We start from the raw sequence: 19,736 nt of genomic DNA on the forward strand, positions 1-19,736 counted from the left end.
TGGAATTGTGACTTCAATTTTATACGCATCTCCCATTGAAACACGTCATTCCTACTGCACTTGGTGACATTTGTAAAAGATGTACACAACTTATAGATGCACATATTTTGTGTGGGTAGCGTTTATGAGATTCGCTTCCCCTAAACTATTTAAATGTGTGCTTAGAGTGCCAATAGCCCCACACCATTGACTTATATGTATTACTACATCTGATATTCATATCTGATATAAATTGCATCGCAAGTAGATTGTATTACTTGTGGTGCTCTAATGAGAGTGGAATATGCAGCACCAACACAGGAACTTCAATGGGAGAGAGTCTCCTCGATGGGGAACTGATTTCTCTGAACTATTTTTTGTATGTTTAATCGTCTCCGATGAATGCAATACGTATTATTATTATTATTTTAATGTTTAACATGGATTGAGATTGGACTATGCAAGCAAATAATTCAGCCAGAAACCACATTCTCCATTGCTAGCAATTGCTACCTTCAGCCCAGTACTCATTCATGTCGCAGCGGGTAGCCGGTAGCGGGTAGCCGCGCTCAAAATACTTTGTCAGCTCCTGGTTGAGCAACAACAACTCCCCTCCAGCATCCGGAAAAGCGTTAAATCTGTGCCCCCGGGGGACGACACCGAGGCGGGGCCTGGTCCTATGGCTGCATGGTCACGTACACAGAGCCACTCCCTGCGCTCGCACTCCTCCTCTGCGCTGGATGAGGATCAGGGCCGTAAACTCAACTTAGCTGCAAGTCTCAGTCGAGATTCAGCTCCGGATTCGAGACGTGCAATGGACGAGCTGCAATCAACAATTTACGTGAGCTCTCTGTGACAGTGGAGTCGGAGTTGTCTGGCCTCGGGCGCGCTCCCACGCCGCCTGTCGCCCCAGAGTCTGGGGCCGGAGACCCTCTCCCACACGTACTACTGTCAAAAGTAGTTTGACCATTTAGGAGCCGCTCCTCTGTTAGCTTTTTGTTTCATTTGGTCTCCGGGCAATTCCCAAATGTGCCGGGCGACTGTGGATGCAATCGGAGTGCACTCCTGATGCCTGCTTATGGCTGGGAGGATGTGCCCGGGACATAAAGTATCAAAAATTCAAGCACCAACCAGCCACAAAAACCTCTGACAAACTGACGGCATTTTCGCACTCAATTACTTTGCATTAGAGACACCAGGACAGGGTGTACGAGAGAGAGAGTACCGTCAACGGCAGGGATTTGTGTCGTTCCATTAAAGTTTTATTCACGCAATCGACAAGGATAAAGGGGGGAAAGGACTCGTTCACGCTTCACCCCGAATCCCGAATCCCGAACATCGAGCCCAACCCAACTTGTCTCGGCTCGGCCGGGGCGATAATAAAAAACAATTTGCCACCCATTGGGCATTAACGACAACAAACGACAGCAGCACCAGCGGCAGAAGCAGAAGCATCTCCAGGCCTCCTGGCTTCCCCTCCGAGCTACTCGTACAACACGAGTACGAGTATCAGAGTATCGGAGTATCAGAGTATCAACCCCATACATACCACACCATCCCCTCCCATCGATGGCGTGCCTGGTGCAGTTTTGTCACAAATGGCAACATATGGGCGAATGGTCTCAAGTGGAGGAGGATACTTTGCCCATTCTATGCCCCAGCTCCATGTCGAAGGCTCGTGCAATAAAATCATTTTGTTCAGTGAGCGCTTTCAGCAAGCATCGCATAATTTGCGACATACGTTCGAGTCAATGGCCAGGTCAGAGTTGAAGCTAGCGACCGATCCCGATGGTATTGGATGGGTGTCATGTGTTTGGGAAATAAACCCATTTATCTATTTGCCAGCCAGTGATTTGTGTGAGTGTGAGTGTGAGTGGACCAGAGATTCAAGGGGTTTTCTAGCTTCTTATCTGCGAGTGCTACGAGCCCCATGCCCTTCCCCTACATCGACTCGACTTACTGGGTCACCTCCCACCTCCCACCACCAACCAGCGTTGAGTAAACTCTACGCCACTATCAGTTGGTAGCCGTTTGTCGACTACGCTGCCTACGGATCGGTGACTTCAAAGAACGTAAATAACTTTACTCTAGATTTAATAAACGATTATATTGGAGTTAGCTCCGAGCAGTGGGTCTTTGGTCTTCGGTCTTCGGTCTTTGTGCATGCGGGGTATATCGTACATATGACTTTCTTCATGCTACTTTTTCTCAATTGCCCATAATCAGCTACTCGAGGCATAATCAGTGCCACATTTATATGGCCACTCGACAAGAGCTCAGCGCTGGAGTGGCTCGTAAGCCTCTCTCTCTCTCTCTCTCTCTCTCTGTCTCTCTGTCTCTGTCTCTATCGGTGACTTTCTGCCCCCACTTCCAGGTGAGTGTGTCCCACCCCAGTCGAGCCCTAGAGATAGCACGCGTGCCTCCATCGCTTCGCTTGGGCCATCGCTAGTTGTTCAACATTTGTTTGACATTTTCAAGTACTCCGGCTCCGGGGATTCGTTGGAAAATAGATCAGCAATCTGTGCAAACAGAGCCCGTGTCGAAGCAGAACCACCCAGCGGCACTTCTTAGATGTCCGGACAAACAACTAACTGAAGAAGGCCAGAAGCTCCGAAGAGTCTGAAAACTGCATGCAGGGTCCGCGATTTGATTCTTTCTCCAATTCTTCCAATTCTACCAATTCGATCGGGCCCCGAGTGCCACTTATCGGTGTGGATCGGCTCTAGAGGAGGCAAGACGGAATAGTGTGCAGTGCACAGTGTACACAGACCTTTACTTATCGCCTGAATAAGCCCGATAAGCCCGTAGAAGTGGACAGAGACGACTGCCAACGGTGCTCCCCCAAAATCAAAGCAATAAGCGAATGAATATACAATCGAATCGCTTCGAGCTGCGAGTATTTCCGTGCGCGTCCGCTCTACGCCCGATGTCAGCCACACAACCTTCCCAGCTCATCCCAAATGGATCGGTTCGGAGTATACAGCTTTCCCCTTGCAGATGTGATAGGGTATCTGGCTGATAGGGAGCCAGAAGAACCGACGGAACGGAACGGAACTGGACTCTCCTACAGCGGGAGATAAGTTAACTAATCGCGGCCATTATTGTTGAAAATTGACATATCGCGGATTAGATCGCTCTATAATGACACTCCTGCCAATGTGTATACTACAGGTATGTATATATGTATGTATGTATGCATATGCATATGCATTTGGAAGTGGATCCGACGTGAATAGCCTCTTAAAATAGCCAAAATACTCGTAACTCTCTGAGATTGGCCTCATTGTCAGCGCCTCGATTATAATTATCTTTGCCACAAAAAACCCTAGCAGATAATTCAGCTAAAATTAGATGCTTACTTGATCGCCGGTCGTGACTCACTGGGAGGGGGAATGGGAACTGCCCGGCAACATGTCGAGGTTGGCTTAGCTCTACAATTACCGCACCTGTCATCAGATTCGCCATACACGGCAGTCGATTGCGACGGCCAGGGTATATTAATTTCCATTCTAGCTGTAGAGGGTATCCCTCTGTCGAAATATATGTACACACACTCTGTGTCTCGCAGTTGTTGTCGCTTCTGATTTGCGGTTGACTCGACTGGCCAGCAAAAAGCATAAATCAAAAATGCAGACAATGTTCGGGCATGATTGAAAGGTAAATACTGCATAAATGTGGATGTGGGGTGAGAAGGGATCGCAGCGCGAAGCCAGACAAAGGGGACTTCTCTGCAGCGCAGCCTTAGTGCCAGCCACCTGCTGGGACCACCTGTTTAGATATACCACGGACAAAGGAGCCAGCACAGAACAGAACCGGGACAATGAGCATAGCGATGTGGAAAATAATCAGTGATAAAATAAAAGCATGAAACGAATCGCCATCAAAAGGGGTTGCAGTTGAGGGTGGGTGGACGTGGCATGAGGCAGAGGCATGAGGCGGAGGCTGAAAGGAAAATTTTTGCATTATGCCTCGGATTCATGATAATAGGCCTCATTTATCGCTGCAAGGGGGAGAAGGGCTTCTGGATCGGGGACCTTGTACCAATAAACTCATAAAAGTCACTCGCTCCGCATCCTCCTCCACCTCCTCCTCCTGCCACCCATTCACACATATCAGCAGACGAAAGAAGACACTTTTTAGAACACAGTTTCTGTTTCTGTTTCATGTTTTTTGTGGCCTTATCAACTGATATATTCGGTGGGACTTGTACGCGGGGTTCCTGGGGTTCCTGGGGTTCCTGGGGTGCCGTGTACCTTGTTAACGGTGGAACAAATGCAAACAAAGTGTTGCCGTCTCAATGGGCAATTCTTGTAGCAGGCCGATAACCAGTAGAGAACATCGCACCTAAGATACACGCTCACATGAGAATCGGAAACACAGCGCGAAGAATGCACGCGTTGCGTATTTACAGATACTGAGATACTGAGATACTTAGATACTTAGATACTGAGATACAAACCCAGAGGAACCTAATCAACGTTCAAGGTATCGACTGAAATGCTCTTCAAATATTTACACACCCGCAGCAAAGAGCTGCCCCCCCCTGCTACACCAGCTTCAGCTCCAGCTCCAGCTCCAAACGCAGACCCAGACCCAGACGCGGACGCGGACCCGGGCCGATAAGCGGGAGCGGACATGGGCCCGCTAATTGCGGAATGATAAAAACAAAGAAGTTGCTAACCGTAACCGTAACCGTAACGGCAACCACTCCACCCCACACCGCCGCAGTGCCAGACCACGCAGGAGAGCCGCAGGGCGAGACACGCAAATGTTCTATCAACTGCGTTGCCGTTGCCATTTCAAAGATTTCAGCCTCCGAAAAGAGAATTAAATAAAATAAAATAAGTATCCCTGTACGTTTTGTTATTGCCAGCATTTTCGACTCGTATTTGCCTAAACCGGCCCCAGAGGAATAGGAATAGGAATAGAAAGAGGAATGCCAGTACCACGTTGCTAGCCAACCAACAGGGAGGCGGAGGTTGGGTCTGGTTCGGTCTGGTCTGGTCTGGGCTGTTCTCCGGGTTGTTGGCAGCTTTGAGCATATTACATAAAATAAGAAAAATTATGATTTTCACTTCTAGAAGAGCGAGGGCGAGGACGAGCATGAGGACCAGAAAGAGAGCCATGGATAAGGGGGATAACACGGAGAAGAATTGGGGGAATCGGGTGAATTGGGGGACGGAACTCGTTGGAGAAGTGGGGCCTGAGCCAGGCTGTTGCTTAACTGTCAAAACCGTGTAATTTAATAAAGTTCGCTGCGGGATATTGTTTTTTATGGAAGCCAGCGCAGTGTAGAGACAGCGACAGCTTTTGCCAGCTGCCAAATGGGGAGTGGCTGCCAAGTGGTGGTACTCCGGCTGGGGCATGGCATGGGAGTCTGTGACTCCTCAAAGTGTGCTGCACAAATACTGAAATTTGAGTTACATATAACACTGCAACAACGCGATGTTGTCTTTTGTGCCTGCCACAGGCACCCCACAGGCACCCCACCTTCACGCCCCCTTCACCGCCCCCACAGCACACACACACACATAAGCACATAAATATTCGTCTGTGCGAATACTGGTATATGTATGTATGTACACATATAGGGAGGGGGGGGGGGGGTAATGTTTGTGTACCCCTCTTGTTTACTCCGGAAAAAGCAAAGCAGCGAAAGCGAAAAAGTTTTTACGTTGAAGTATCGCAACATTTTCGGGCTGTGGCAATTCCGAAGTGAAGGTCTGAGACCTTTTCAAGTGACAATAATGAAACCAACTTGACTGAAAAGGAACTGGGAGCTCTACCCTTACCCTATCCAGTCTAGTTTTCCGATGAAGTGGAGTCTAGAAACCTCTTCTTATGCTATCCGAAAGAGACAGTGCGTTCCATTACTATGTGGACTGTGTGGATAAAAGATTGGGCAATGTTCGAACTCAGGTATTGGAGAGCTGAAGCATAAAATGATTTTGATTAATTTCAACTATAAAATGCTTTTCTTCCCGTGCCTGTCATCAGTTCCCCTTAATTACCGTCAGCAAACAATTGCCAATTGACAATTTAAATGGGCCAAGTGATCCCTTTAAAGACCTCTTGAGTGTTTCATTATACGTTCCCTTTGGCATTATCCTCTCTGCCAGTGCAATGCTGAAATGCTATTATTAATATGAAATTATAAATGAATATTCGTTTAAGTTCAAAGTGTAGTGTATAACGATGCAACGGAGAGGGAACTGCCATGTTTTCTATTCGTATCTTTTGTATCAAGCCAAATTCCAATTTTATTGTATTAAGCATAGGAAAAATATACAAAAGTAAACAGTTGACTGCCAAAAACACACATTTGTAAGTATGTATGTTGTGCACATCCCCCGTGAGTAAAAAAAAGTATGAGAAAAGCGTAAAAGAAAACTCTCCCCAATCCGCAATCCGCAATCTCCTATCCCCACGCCCACACATTTCCAGCGTCATATGAACGCCCCATTATTTACTTAACATAACTTGAACATTCGCCCTCCCTCCAGCCCCAAAAAAAACAAGCTGCCGAGTTTCCCTCAATGCGGGAAGAGCCAGACCTAGCCAAAAACACACACACACACACACACACACACAGAAAGCGAAAGAAAATAAAGAACTGACAGAATTTTGGGAGTAAAAAGGGGACGAAGAACGAGAAGGAGAAAGAGAAAGAGAAAGGGAAGGAGGCGTAGAGAGCGTGGAATCTGCCAAGTTTTACCTGCCAGCCAGAAGTCGGCTAGTCAAAAAGCTGTCGTCGATGCTAAGCGCAGCCCCAGATGCCATCAAATATGCAGGAGGGCGCATCGCATCCCCGAATCCCGAAAAATGGCGAAAAAATGATTTATGTGGACGCCATAAGGAAGGAAGGAAGGAAGGAAGAAAGAAAATATCAGCCAACAGCCAACAATAACCAGGAAAAAATAACAGAATCAACTGATTTCTCAACTTGGCTCTGGGTCCGCTTTTGCTTGCCAGCGCCATTGAAGAGAGTAACGGAGACCGAGGATAGGATGGGCCCAGCCCGACCCGGCCCGGCCCGGCACTCGGATGCGAATGTACGGGCTTCTTTCACGGTATGGCGCTGTGCCCTGCTGCCATGAGAAATGTCCAAAGTGTGCTCAACCGACAGCGGAGGTCTCCAAAGGTATTGGGGTCATGCAAGCCATGAGATATGGACGTCCCTAGGGCAAAACCTTTTCTAGGCTTAAAGCCTAGGATATCTGAAACATAGCTCGAGCCCTTGAATACTGAATGAGTTACGGATTCACCTTGGAGCCTGAGAGCCCACAAAATCGTAACATGCCGTGCCTATACTGTCTCGAATCTAAACTTTGTTCACAGTAGATCGAAAACACTTTGAGCTCATGTTTAGAACTCGATCACGGGAAGTTTATTTGGACCACAGCTAAAGCGTATAACGGTGAGATGGCGTGCAGATTTGTGTATCTTTAGAGTATCCAAACCAGATTAGCCCTCACCGCAATCCCACAGATGTCCGATATTAACTTGGCTGCCTTCAACGCTTTTCGACGGGACCTGGCCCGCATACAAAAGACTTTCAGCTCGTATACACAAACGGATTTCACGCACGAGGTTGGGACAAGCACCGATTCGGAGTAAAGCCACCAGTAAATAGGTGACCCAAAGAATACGGTCAAGTGGGATGGATACCTCTCCTGGGGCCAAGGCTAAAGCGTCAAAAAGCTCCGGCTCGAGCCAGAGAAATAATTATCCCAGCGAATGGACGGACGAGATGAAAGCGGCCCTGGAGATCAAGCTTGAACCGCGACGGACGCCGTCCGAGACTAGTATGCAGCCGAGCTACACTTCCCATCACTCGTCGTCACGCTCCCAACCCGATGAGCGGGAGGAGGCGAACGAATCACTTCACAGCGAAGACCTGATGGGCAGCTCCTCGCGCCACTCAGCGGACCAGTTAGCCACCAGTCGGACGAGCAGCATCAGCACCATCGGCAGTGCCCATCTGCCGACGACAGACCCCCAGACGTCTGACTACACCACAGAGAGCAGCTACCGAACCGAGTCGGAGGACGACTCCAGTCTGGACAGCGACTCTTATGGCAGTGCCCAGACTAGCTTCGGACGAGCACCCACCAATTTCCTACGCGAAATCCATGTGGCAATCGACCCGACAGCCACTGCGGCACAGGTCGAATCGGTACGCCGGGATCTGCGCCAACTTCTGGCATGCGAGATGGGTATGATCCGTCACTCGGCGGCTAGAGGCAGTGGAGAAGTCATCTATCTAATCGCCTACCACTACATGTAGGACATATGTACATATAGGCCGCGACTTTCTCGAGTCGAGTTTCAATAGACATTCCAAATTCCCAATGCCATAACGAGTGTTTGCTTTGCTGGTCGTGATCTCGCCTGTTGACATTACGACAAATTATGTGAGCTGAGGGCGAGAAATGCTGAACCCCTCCTAGAAAGGAAGGAAACAACAAACCAGAAACGGATACGCTTAGCTTGCTCTGGGAGTGGGGTGGGTTTGCTTCGCTTCACTCCGTGGGTGGGGGTGGTGGTGGGGGTAGGGGTGGCTGGCATTCCCGTTAATAGGAAAGCCACACAAGAACGGCTAACGAAGGACACGCGGCCAACGGTTGAGCGACAAGTGCGACGGGGCTGGCCTGGCCTGGCCTAGCGTCCCGAAATGGGGTGGGTGGGTGGCTCGGTTGGATGTTTGCTCAGCGTTAAGTGCACAGGGTCCGTCCGAACGTCTCCACAGGCAAGTGGAAATGATAAACATATTTACACAATTTTTGACAGGCCCAAGAGAAAGCCGAACGGGTGAAGCTGAAACAGAACACCCGTGGGTGCAGCCAGCGAGCGTTCGAGTACGCACTTGAAACGGGGGATGGGATGGGAAGGGAAAGAAAAGAACCAAACCCAAACTCGATAAATATGTTTATGTGCAAATAACAAAATATTTGTCGATTGCCCGAACCAGAAGACCGCGCACAGGATGGGGTAGAAAGAAGCACCGCAAGCGCATAATTCAATTTTTCTGCTCGTTTTTGCACGTCGCCCAGCGCACGTCACTCAACTCCACTGGGACTGAAACTAGGACTAAGACTGGGACCGGCTGGATCCCTCAATGTTGCTCGGTGCACGCACTCGGCCACGGCTGCATCCCGTACATATTAGTGACACGTGGCGGAGGCGAGGCCGAGGCCGAGGGATGTGGCACATGCGGTTTCGGGCACTGCACTGTTATTTATTTGTCTGTAATTACGCGTGTTCCAAACAAAATCCCGCCGCACTTGAAGTCGGATTCGGATTCGGGATCGGAGATGGAGATGGAACCATCAGCTGGGCCTGCTCTTTTCCAGGCCGCCTGCGACACGTGCAGCGAGCGGCTCTCCAGGCTCAGCTGGGAATACGAATACCATACCCTGCGTATTAGGAACAATGCCAGGGACATTTGGAGTTTGTCAACAGTTTCGGCTTTTGGATTTGGTTACAGCTTTTGTCGATGTCAACGGCGCGTGTCTCTATCTGAGTCGCCCAGCAATCCACTCCACTTCAGTCGTCAACTTTGTGGACTGGCTTTTAGCCCGGGGATTGTCAATTGATTTGGCGTGGGATCTTCGTGTGTGTGTGAAACGAAATCATAAATGCGACATGAAGTGGAGCGAAGCTCTAAGTCCAAGGAGTTGCAAGAAGTTCCTTTGGCCGGCAAAGCTTAGCCATGATAAATCATCTCTAAAAACTTTCTCGCAAGCGAAAGAAAAACAGTTTCCAAGTTACGGACACGCTCGTATATTACTGTCCCCCCGGACCATATTTCAACCAGCTCATCTGAACGGGGGAAAAGCCGAGCTGCAAGATAGGAAAGCCCAGACAGCCGCAACATTCAGCATCAGCATCCCTAAAAGAGCATTTGAAATGAGCTCCTAAGAGTGGGATGGTGATGGCGATGGCGATGGCGGTGTCCCACCAGGAAAGCTCACGTATTTAATTGAAAAACACTTAAGCTGCCTCGGTCTGAACATGTAAATGTTATGCAAGGCATAAGCCAGAGCAACCGCAAGGCCCCCTCCCCTCCCGCTCACATGAGCCGCTTTCAACGTGTCTCAATCAAAGTGAGGGCCCCCCCCCTCAAGGCCCTCAAGCCTTGCTGGAACCTGGCTCCTGGCTTTTGCTGTGACCTTTTTGTGGTTCATAAAAACAAAGAGCGGAAAACAAAAACTTTGCATAATTAAAGCCTGCACAATTCTTAGACAAAGCCCAAATCCTTTCGGACAGAGAGAAGATATGACGGAGACGGCATGACTGGCCCGGGCTTGACTTGACTTACCCTCGAGCGCACGATTCCTTGAAATTAAGGCGAGCACCAGTTCAGGATTTGGGTCATCATGGTCGACAGCCAGATGATTGTGCTGGCCGCCTACCAGGTGCGATGCCTGCGGCGTGGGTGGCAATTGTTGCTGCTGCTGTTGCGGCTGATGGATATGCGGCGGATGTTGCTGATGATTATCCATGGCTGTCAGGTGCTGGGGAAGCTGCTGTTGTGGGTGGTGGTGATGTAGCGGCGGCGGCGGTTTCAGGGTTTGCATCATTGCTAAGACCAAATGCATGCACAGCAATAGGCAATGGTACTGGGTGGGGGATTGGCACACGCGTCGTATGAGTGATATTTGAATTCAAAGAAATTATTACACAATAATATCCCCCAATCCACCAGGCTGCTCTCTCTCAATATATTCTCCCTGTAGAGGCTTCACTCGCGACTCGCTAACCGTGAAACGAGGCACCGTTAGCCAACCGCCAGCTAGCTATAGACGGAGACGCTGTATAACTGCTGCTGGCACACCGCCGTCTCACGGCTCCGTCGTGGTTTCTTCTTATCGCGGCGGTTTCTTTTCGATTCGATTTGGGTTCTGTTGTTCGTTGTGTTCGGTTCGGCTGAGACGCTATAGCGTTCGTGTGCTCTTTCGACTACATACCAGTGCATCGGCTCTATCAGTTGAGCAGCGCGGAGCTTCAACGGTGGCGAACAACTTAAATTTGTTTACGCATCGTAGGATGGAGACACTAGACACTAGGACTAGCGCAAACAGATATACATACAATGTAAATAAAATACTCAGCTCGTGACGACTTGGCTTTAATTTAAGGTTATTTTGTCATCTATTTCTGCATTAAGTGCACAAATTTCATATTTTATTATAAACTAAATATTCTATGTAGGTGCAGGCAGACATCAATTCTATTTTCCCATACATTTAAACTACCAATCTACGAGTACAAGCAATCCTCGTACGTACGTACGTCACCTAAAAGCAATTCAATAAAATTATATTAAATACTTCATCACATTCTTAGCTAATGAAATCTGCTCTGCCGGAATGCTACCCAAGAAAGAAAATCTGGAAGCTCCTACTTGTTCCTTGACAATCTCCTAACCGATGTTTTTCATCGCTGGCCGCAAAGTCTGAAAATCTGTGATTGATAATAAATATTCCATCCGACTCTAATCTACACTCGACGAATATTCCCTTTCATTCAGCTGTCTACGATTCCTTTGGGAAGGAATTGCGACGCAAAATTAACCTTAAGCTACTAAGAAAGAAACTCCATCTAAGTAGACACGAAGAATGGTGTAAATAAATTAAAATTACGTTGTAGTTATTTTCATTTGAGGCGACTTTTGCAACGACCCTTTTGGTTCAGGAGTTCGTCTCCGCACTTTCACACTTAATTTCAGGACATGTAGTTTTCCACAATTGAGTTTATATGTAGTTTTTACTTTTTCCTTCTTTTTATATTATTTTCCATTGGACTCCACTTCAAAGCAAGATAATTTTTTGCGAGAACCACGACGGCGATAGCGACGGCGAGGACCACAACGAACTCGACGGAAACGACGGCAAATGCGAAACGACAAAATGGCGACGGCACTGTCAGTGCAGGGCTAACGGTTAACTTTTAACGGTACCAGCGGCACGACAGAGCATGGCAACACTGTCTGAGCAGCCAGCGGTCGCCTGCGTTGTTGGCGACGCTTTTTGCTGTTGCTGATGCTCTTGCTTTTGCTTTTACTGTTGTTTTTTGTTGTTTCGCTCTTCTTCTATTTGCCGCGCTGCATCTTTATTTATTTCCCTCTGTGCGTGCTTCTTTCGCCTTCTTTCTCTGTTTCTTCTTCGTTGCTTTTTTGCGCACTTTTCGACGCTTTTGTTGCCGCGCCGCGCCGCCCCGCTGTGCTCCCGTTTCGGACTATGCGAGTTGTCTTTATTTGACTTTTCACGATACTTTTTATACCGCTTGGCTTTTGGGTGCGTGCCCCCACACATATGTCTCTATGCATTTGTGTATCAGTGTACAATACGAATACGTCTCCCAATTGATCTTAATATGACGCAAATGATATGGTTAAATATGGTGCGATACGGAGCGGGACACGAGGCGCGCTGCATAAGAACAATGACAGCAGCGACGCCAACAGCGAAGGCGATGACATTTTTATGCTTGTTTTTTGGCCATGCGCATATCCTGTGTCCCCCCCAATTCCTGGGGTGGGCACATTGTAGTGAGCATTAAAATATTTGTAAAACGTAAAAACTTTACCCCGAAAACAAAAATATGTTTTGCCCCCAAGAATTCCACGCTGCTGCTGCTGCTGCTACTTCACTGCTGCAGAGCATCCCGCTGAAGAAAAAAGGAAAATGATAATTTTGCTGAAGCAACAACGAGAACAACAAGAAAAACCAACGTTGGGCGACACCTTCGTGGCCCCAAAACAACAGTAAACAGCACTTAAAAGTCAGAGGCAGCGACTGCGACTGCGACGTCGGCAGAACGAACAAATATGAGAAACGAAACTTAACTCGACTCAAAAGTCCAAGTCAATACGCGCGGTCACTGGCAACAAAAGCAACAAAAGCAACAAAAGATACAAAACTGCAAAAGCTACAACAACCAGCTTCCAGGGGAAAACAAGCGCCGCCCCTTTATATTGAAAGCATTGGAAATCGCTGATAAGCAACAGCAACAATGCAGAGACGTGTTTGGACATGCGCAAGAACTACCGCTATCTTATCGTCGACCCAGCGTCGCCATTAAACAGTCAGGTTGGTTGGATGGGTGGCGAGTGGGCTGCGAGTGGGTGGGTGTGTCTGCCAGTGTATCTGTGTGTGTGTGTGTGTGTCTTCTATTTCTAGGGTTAAAGTCGTTCCAGCGCAGGCGCACTGTCACTTGAAAACACACACACTCGCACTCACATAAAGGGAGAGAGACGAGGAAGAAACTGAACTGGAAGCACTCTGTACCGTGGCTGCGTTTGCTGTATCTGCAAAGGGTCCTCCAGTCGCCGCCTGCTCGCTCCGTCCCAGAGGTCCTGCGTCTGCAAAACGATTTTGTTTTCGAATTTATTTATGAGCCGCTTAGAGCGCGCCAAATACTTTGCCAAACACTTTGAACCCCGAGCCAAAGCCAAAGCCCAACCCCAGCACCAGCTCCAGCCCCAATCCCAGTCAGCAACACAACAAAAACAAAATGGACACCAGAGGAAGGTCGTTCTAGGGGTTGGGCGGTAAACAGCTGGCTGCGAGTGCACGGGGCGATTGACAAGTAATGTCCTTCTTCTTTTAGTGCAAATCAATGGCCAAAAAAATAACCCAACAAATAAGTATTATTTCTGTTATATTAAACGCTGGCGATAGATAGTCAAAAAAATCGAACCGACCTTTTCTGGTAGATTTGGGACTTTAAAAGTGTTTAATAAATTATGTTTTTTTTTCTAAGCAGAGTTTTTTCGTTTTAATTTAAACAAAATTGTATTGTTTTAATGATTTTTTTACATGTAATGCTTTTTTCATTACATATGAACATTGCGATTCTGAAAAGCTGAAGAATGCAGCTATAAATTGGACCTGACCACTTTGTAGCTTCAGCTTACCGTCTGGGAAACTTTAAGCTCTCAAAGGTAAAATTGTTATTTTTTTACTAAATATTTATTTAGTGAAGGAAAATTGTAATAGATATTCCATTTGCCTGTTTTTTTCATTTTTAAACGTTGTATCTTTTATATAATAAACATTTCACAAATAACTACATATGTATCTGCCAGATCTGTAACATCACAGACAGCATCTAGATGTACGCAAAGAAGCGCGAATTAACTTATGCATTAATTAGTATGCATACAATCCATGGAGCTATAAAACGCTTACATCCTTTCTTCTGTTGCATACATCCACAAGAATACAGCATACCCTTGAACTCTGCAAGTACCGGGTACAAAAATATAGGCTAACAACGAAGCACAAAACGCATCGTGACCCTGAAATGGAATGAATGTCTGATGAAATGCATCCAACATTCAGTCCGATGCAATACGGGCCAATACCATGTGATCTATCCACACCAGACTGCAAGTTTATGCGCTTCCGCAGAGGGGCTGCGGTCTGCGCTTACAAAATCGACGTTGACTTTCAAATATTTTAGGGCTTTGTTGTGCAGCAGCAGCGACTCAGGTGTTGGCCATCTAATGGAGCTGTTAATGGTTAACCACGTCAAATATTTTGCCAAATGAGCTGGGCCTGGGGCCGTCAATTGTTGCTGACACGATGATATGGAACCGGATTGGGAGAGACACAACACAGTAAGCAGTCCGAGAAAATGAATAGTTTGATGATGATGACAATGGCTGGTAATGCTCGGCGTAGCAGCGTAGACTGTTGCCTATTGTCTTTATTCAACAATTAAAGTCCACTTCATTTAACTTTTCTTCGACGTTTTTCACTTTTGTCTGCCATGTGTCTTGACGTCGTTTTCTGTCGCAGTTACATAAACATAAATCTCGGCAATGGGCCAGCCGCCGCACTGCCCAAAACAAAAACTTGCTGCCAGTGCACATTTTCACACATAGCCGGATTTTTATTAACCATTTTTCATTCGCTTTTACGGAGCAGCAGCGGCCTACGCGACGCTCGAATTTCGGATCTCATGGAAGCTCGGCTTGGTTAAAGCGCAGCCAGCTCATTTGTAGACTCGAATGTCAGCGGTGCACAAGCTCGGAACGGAACTAAGACAGCGGCTGTCAATCAAAAACAAACCTCTCTGAAGATCGTGCTAGACTATCGCTCCCAGCCAGGATATTCCATTCATCGCCATGGACTTTGACGAGTTCCGCGAATTCGGCCACGCCTCCATTGAGTTTATTATCAACTATCTGAGTGGGATTCGGGAGAGGTGTGTGGTCGTTCGTCCGTGTGTTCGGCCAATGGTGATGAGAGGGCTTATACAAAATCTTATTTTCCGTATCCCATAGAGATGTCCTGCCCAGCGTCGCTCCGTATACAGTGATCAATCAGCTGCCCAAGGAAATCCCAGAAAAGCCTGAGCATTGGCGCGAGGTGCTGAAAGACCTGGAAAGTATCATCCTGCCCGGACTGACTCATTGGCAGTCTCCGTATTTCAATGCCTTCTTTCCATCCTCCTCGTCGGCAGGATCAATCGTTGGAGAACTACTGATTGCGGGCATTGGAGTCTTAGGCTTTAGTTGGGTAAGAGAAACCTAAGATGGTTTCAAAATGTTTTGCACCATTACTTACTTATTTTGATTCGATTTGAATCAAACAGTCAACGAGTCGACTCAATAGATTTAAAGAAACCCCACTTTTGAAACCTATTGTCAATGTATGAGATATGTAGATTACAAGTGCATGAATGCTGTAAGTTAAGAGCGTACCTGAAAGAGAGCGGAGCGTCGGTTGGGCTAAAAGAGACGGCCAACCAATCTTTAGTTAAGAGCGCAGCCCAAAGAGCGCAAAGAGCAGGTGAAAAGAGCGAAGCTGAATTAAATGTTGTCGTTCTCATGGAATTCAAAGATGTTTCATTACAACTCTGAAAAAAATCAGCAAGAGACCCTTTAATATAACGATCTACCTGGTTGGAAGATTATAGCTTAGCCAACTTAATGATAATTAAGGGAATTGCCAACTAATTGTTTTTCTATAGTCATGCCCCACGCATTATATGATCGTCATAAATCCACGATCGGCCCGATTATCGTTCCCTAATCTCCCCCCAGCGATTAGATCCGCACCGTGGCACCGTGACACCGTGACAACGTCCCACTGTGCATGGCTTTCAGAGAGTCAGGTGCGCTACCTGAGCCAACCGGCTGCACAGTCTATAAAAGCCGCTGGTCATCGCAGTGCGGCTTCACATTGAACTTCAGGCTACGTAGTGAAGCATCACCGGTGATTTTCGTTTTTGCACAGTGTAAACAAACCGAACCGAAAGCAAAAAGCCAGAACAAACAGAACGTGAAAAGTGCAAATAGAAACCGAGATATCGACTCAGCCAGAGAGGAAGAGGGAGATAGTAACGCTATGGATGCCAAGGAGTTTCGGGAATTTGGCAAGGCGGCAGTCGACTTTGTGGCCGACTATCTGGAGAACATACGCGACCATGAGGTTTTGCCCTCTGTGGAGCCTGGCTATCTCTTGGATCTCTTGCCCAAACAGATGCCCGAGGGGCCTGAACCTTGGACCGAGGTGCTGAGCGACATTAATCGCGTGATCAAGCCAGGCATCACCCACTGGCAGTCGCCCAATATGCACGGCTACTATCCCACCAGCACATCCTATCCCTCCATTGTGGGTGAGATGCTGGCCAGTGGGTTCGGCATCATCGGCTTCAGCTGGGTAGGTCAGACGGTCAACGGCCAACGACCACAATGTGCGGAGAAATCTCATTGTTTTGGTCAGCTGAAGGGGCGCCCATTGTATGGAGAGTGAAAGTGGGACCGAGAACTCGATAAACAGGTTATGGCAGCAGCAGATCGAAGATCGAAGAGAGTTCATTTAAATCAATCGCGAATTGTCACTTGTTCAAATTGTGAAGATGAAACTTTGCCTTGGCCGAACAATGGACCACAATCTGTTCACTCTTTGTGTACCCTTCAAGATTTAGGGTGGATTAGGGTGGAGCTATTATCTACAAATGAATCAATCTGTGCTCCGTCCGATTGTTGCTCTCATTTGGAATGACAACTCAGTAAAATGTTCCACCGAATCATATTCTTCCTTTGACATTGGATTACGTCTACATCATCATATTTTCTGCACTGATTTCAAGCCACTTTTCTCTTTGCCATCTTTCCCAGATTTGCAGTCCCGCCTGTACTGAGCTTGAAGTGGTGGTCATGGACTGGCTGGCCAAGTTCCTCAAGCTTCCCGAGCACTTCCAGCATGCCAGCGACGGGCCTGGCGGTGGTGTGATTCAGGGCTCCGCGAGTGAAGCCGTTCTGGTAGCCGTTCTGGCCGCCCGGGAGCAGGCAGTGATCAGCTGCAAGGAGACGCATCCCGAACTGAGTGAGAGCGAGGTGCGAGGCAAGTTAATCGCCTACTCCTCCGACCAGAGCAACAGTTGCATCGAGAAGGCGGGAGTGCTGGCGGCCATGCCCATTAAGTTGCTGCCGACTGGCGATGATCTGATCCTGCGGGGCGATACGCTGGCGAAGGCAATCGAGGACGATGTGGCAGCTGGACTGATACCGGTCATATGTGTTGCCACCTTGGGCACCACAGGGACGTGCGCCTATGACGACATCGATTCGCTGGCCGATGTCTGTCAGACCTTGAAAGTGTGGCTTCACGTGGATGCAGCCTATGCAGGGGGCGGCTTTGCCCTTGAAGAGTGCGCGGAGCTGCGCAGGGGACTAGATCGCGTGGACTCGCTGAACTTCAACCTGCACAAGTTCATGCTAGTTAATTTCGACTGCTCGGCTATGTGGCTGAAGGACGCCAATAAGGTAGTGGACAGCTTCAACGTGGACCGCATCTACCTGAAGCACAAGCACGAGGGCCAATCTCAAATACCAGACTTTCGCCACTGGCAGATCCCTCTGGGCCGCCGTTTCCGTGCCCTCAAGGTGTGGATTACATTCCGAACTCTTGGCGCCGAGGGACTGCGCAGTCATGTACGCAAGCACATCGCGCTGGCCCAACAGTTCGAGGAATTTGTAAAGAACGACTCGCGTTTCGAAATGGTTGCCCCCCAAGCACTGGGGCTGGTCTGCTTCCGTCCCAGGGGTGACAATGAACACACCGCTCAGCTTCTTCAACGACTCATGGAGCGCAAAAAGATCTACATGGTGAAGGCCGAGCATGCGGGACGCCAGTTCCTCAGATTTGCCGTCTGCGGCATGGATGCAAAGCCCTCCGACATTGAGTTTGCCTGGACAGAGATCGAGACGCAGCTGACGGCCCTCCTGGCTGAGAAATCGCTGGCTGCTCGGAAAACCCGGCAATGTTTCCGATCTGACGCATCACTTTCAGATGCATCTGGCCAGTGATAGCGGGACCCACGAGAAGTCGCAGTGACGACAATAGCGCCCGATTCCTATACAATTGAACTATTTATGTTTAGGATGTCCTTAGTTTGTTTTGTAGTTATTAGAAATAAATTCAATTTACATTTGAAAATAACGAGCATTTCTCTTGTGAATAATGCAGTTGAACATGGACAGAATCCCGAAAGTACCGTGGAAGGGGAGGAAAAGATCTTGATAATATCTATAGATTTTTAATTTAGTGCACTTTAAATATTTGGCGGTAAATATCTGATATCGATATACGTTAATATCGCCAGAGCTGCCAGATCGCTTAGTAAATCTAATATTGTCCAAATCAGTGTTGCCTGGCCTTAGCTGGTTTTGTGGGAATCAAAACAAAAATAGCTATGTTAAGGGCCATTATGACATTAGACTTGCAGTGAGAGCGAGAGAAACATATGCGTCAGCTTGTCTCTCCAGTCGAGCTGGCCGATTGTTGAACTTTGTATTATTGTCTCTCATGATATCTCTCTTTTTGCAGCAAAGCCATCAAAGTCTAATGTTATTAAGGCTATAAACAATTTTTTTATATATTCATAAACTTTTGCATTATATTTAGGGTTGAAGCATTTTTTATGGCGTGAAACCCATATGTTTAAATAAAATGTATGTCAAATATAAATAGCAATAAAATAACTGCTCTATGGAGATAGTCTTTTCTGTTATATTGTCGTTGCTCATACCTTATCCTTGCGGCGCAATTAAAAGTTCAAGGATTGAAACTTCCAACTTACTCTAATTTATAACTAGTGTGGTCTAGGAATGGTGCCAATTATATCTGTAGTCAAAAATTTATTGTAAAAATAAAAGAACTTTCGGCCCAGGTTTTGTGGAATATTTAGTATTTACAACTCTACGCACGATTTGTTTAAAACAAATATCCTTCTACATATGAGGGAACTCGCGATATTTGTAAGAGAAGCTAAATTAGACTTTTAATCTCGCATCGTTAAAACACATCGAATGTAATTGTGTATACAACCACTAACCATACAGTACTGTATGGTTAGTGATACAACATATCAACTTAGTTTCTTGGCTTGGAAGTTTTCTTTTTGGCAAATTACTCATCTCTACGAGAATTAGCTTTACTCATCTCTGTGAATACAGTAAAATCGATAGTGTCTCGCACATATCCATACATCGTTTCTGGCTCTTTTACACCAGACCATGGTACAACTATAAAAGGTAGTCCCATCGCGAGAGCTGCTCTCTTTTGAGGACGGTATTTTAGCAGTATACAACAACAGTCAAAGAGTGCTATCTCTTTCTAGCGCATGTCTCTCGTGCGTGGTGAATAAGCTGGTGGTCCTCCACTCAGCTGACGACGTCACCTATTAGTAATTTCACCATGCAACGGACCAACCATTCGCTCTCAAATCGTGGTGGT

General features: G+C 47.3%; 4 protein-coding genes across 6 annotated transcripts in view; 3 read left to right on the plus strand and 1 right to left on the minus strand.

The window, feature by feature from the left end:
* The window catches only part of LOC121404886 (LIM/homeobox protein Lhx4), a 28,683-nt gene extending 16,728 nt beyond the window's left edge, over nt 1-11,955 (minus strand). The window contains exons 1-2 of the mRNA XM_041595281.1: nt 11,625-11,955; nt 10,301-11,050 (exon numbers count right to left, since the gene is read on the minus strand). Coding sequence (XP_041451215.1) covers nt 10,301-10,580 — 280 coding nt within the window. The 5' untranslated portion in view covers nt 10,581-11,050; nt 11,625-11,955. The remainder of the gene's footprint in view (nt 1-10,300; nt 11,051-11,624) is intronic.
* On the plus strand, nt 7,286-7,598 carry LOC111074617. Of its 2 annotated transcripts, none has more exons than XM_022367468.2 (2): nt 7,286-7,396; nt 7,468-7,598. In XM_022367468.2, the coding sequence occupies exon 2, from the start codon at nt 7,468-7,470 to the stop codon at nt 7,594-7,596; it is 129 nt and encodes a 42-aa protein (XP_022223160.1). In that variant the 5' UTR covers nt 7,286-7,396; the 3' UTR covers nt 7,597-7,598. The 2 variants fall into 2 exon arrangements, with proteins under 2 accessions (XP_022223160.1, XP_022223161.1); XM_022367469.2 differs by having other exon boundaries at nt 7,293-7,396; nt 7,448-7,598.
* LOC111074616 lies at nt 7,640-8,336 on the plus strand. Its single transcript, XM_022367467.2, has one exon. The coding sequence runs from the start codon at nt 7,640-7,642 to the stop codon at nt 8,264-8,266; it is 627 nt and encodes a 208-aa protein (XP_022223159.1). The 3' UTR covers nt 8,267-8,336.
* Nucleotides 11,956-14,956: 3,001 nt separating the features above from the next.
* LOC111074584 (3,4-dihydroxyphenylacetaldehyde synthase 2) lies at nt 14,957-18,414 on the plus strand. 2 transcript variants are annotated; one of them, XM_022367414.2, is made up of 3 exons: nt 14,957-15,195; nt 15,275-15,509; nt 17,117-18,414. In XM_022367414.2, exons 1-3 carry the CDS (start codon nt 15,116-15,118, stop codon nt 18,305-18,307), a joined length of 1,506 nt encoding a protein of 501 aa, XP_022223106.2. In that variant the 5' UTR covers nt 14,957-15,115; the 3' UTR covers nt 18,308-18,414. The 2 variants fall into 2 exon arrangements, with proteins under 2 accessions (XP_022223106.2, XP_022223105.2); XM_022367413.2 differs by lacking the exons at nt 14,957-15,195; nt 15,275-15,509 and adding an exon at nt 16,167-16,655 and having other exon boundaries at nt 17,117-18,411.
* Nucleotides 18,415-19,736: the final 1,322 nt, after the last annotated feature.

This window comes from Drosophila obscura, unplaced genomic scaffold (genome assembly GCF_018151105.1).
Source record: "Drosophila obscura isolate BZ-5 IFL unplaced genomic scaffold, ASM1815110v1 contig_46, whole genome shotgun sequence".
In the NCBI taxonomy this organism is placed as follows: domain Eukaryota; kingdom Metazoa; phylum Arthropoda; class Insecta; order Diptera; family Drosophilidae; genus Drosophila; species Drosophila obscura.

What these genes read in the sequence shown, in the direction of transcription:
- LOC111074617 (XM_022367468.2), top strand. Translation starts at nt 7,468, where the DNA reads ATGTCCGATATTAACTTGGCTGCCTTCAACGCTTTTCGACGGGACCTG.
- LOC111074616 (XM_022367467.2), top strand. Translation starts at nt 7,640, where the DNA reads ATGGATACCTCTCCTGGGGCCAAGGCTAAAGCGTCAAAAAGCTCCGGC.
- LOC111074584 (XM_022367414.2), top strand. Translation starts at nt 15,116, where the DNA reads ATGGACTTTGACGAGTTCCGCGAATTCGGCCACGCCTCCATTGAGTTT. An exon ending in CTGAGTGGGATTCGGGAGAG is followed by an intron (nt 15,196 to 15,274) that starts GTGTGTGGTCGT and finishes CGTATCCCATAG; the next exon opens with AGATGTCCTGCCCAGCGTCG. An exon ending in GAGTCTTAGGCTTTAGTTGG is followed by an intron (nt 15,510 to 17,116) that starts GTAAGAGAAACC and finishes CATCTTTCCCAG; the next exon opens with ATTTGCAGTCCCGCCTGTAC.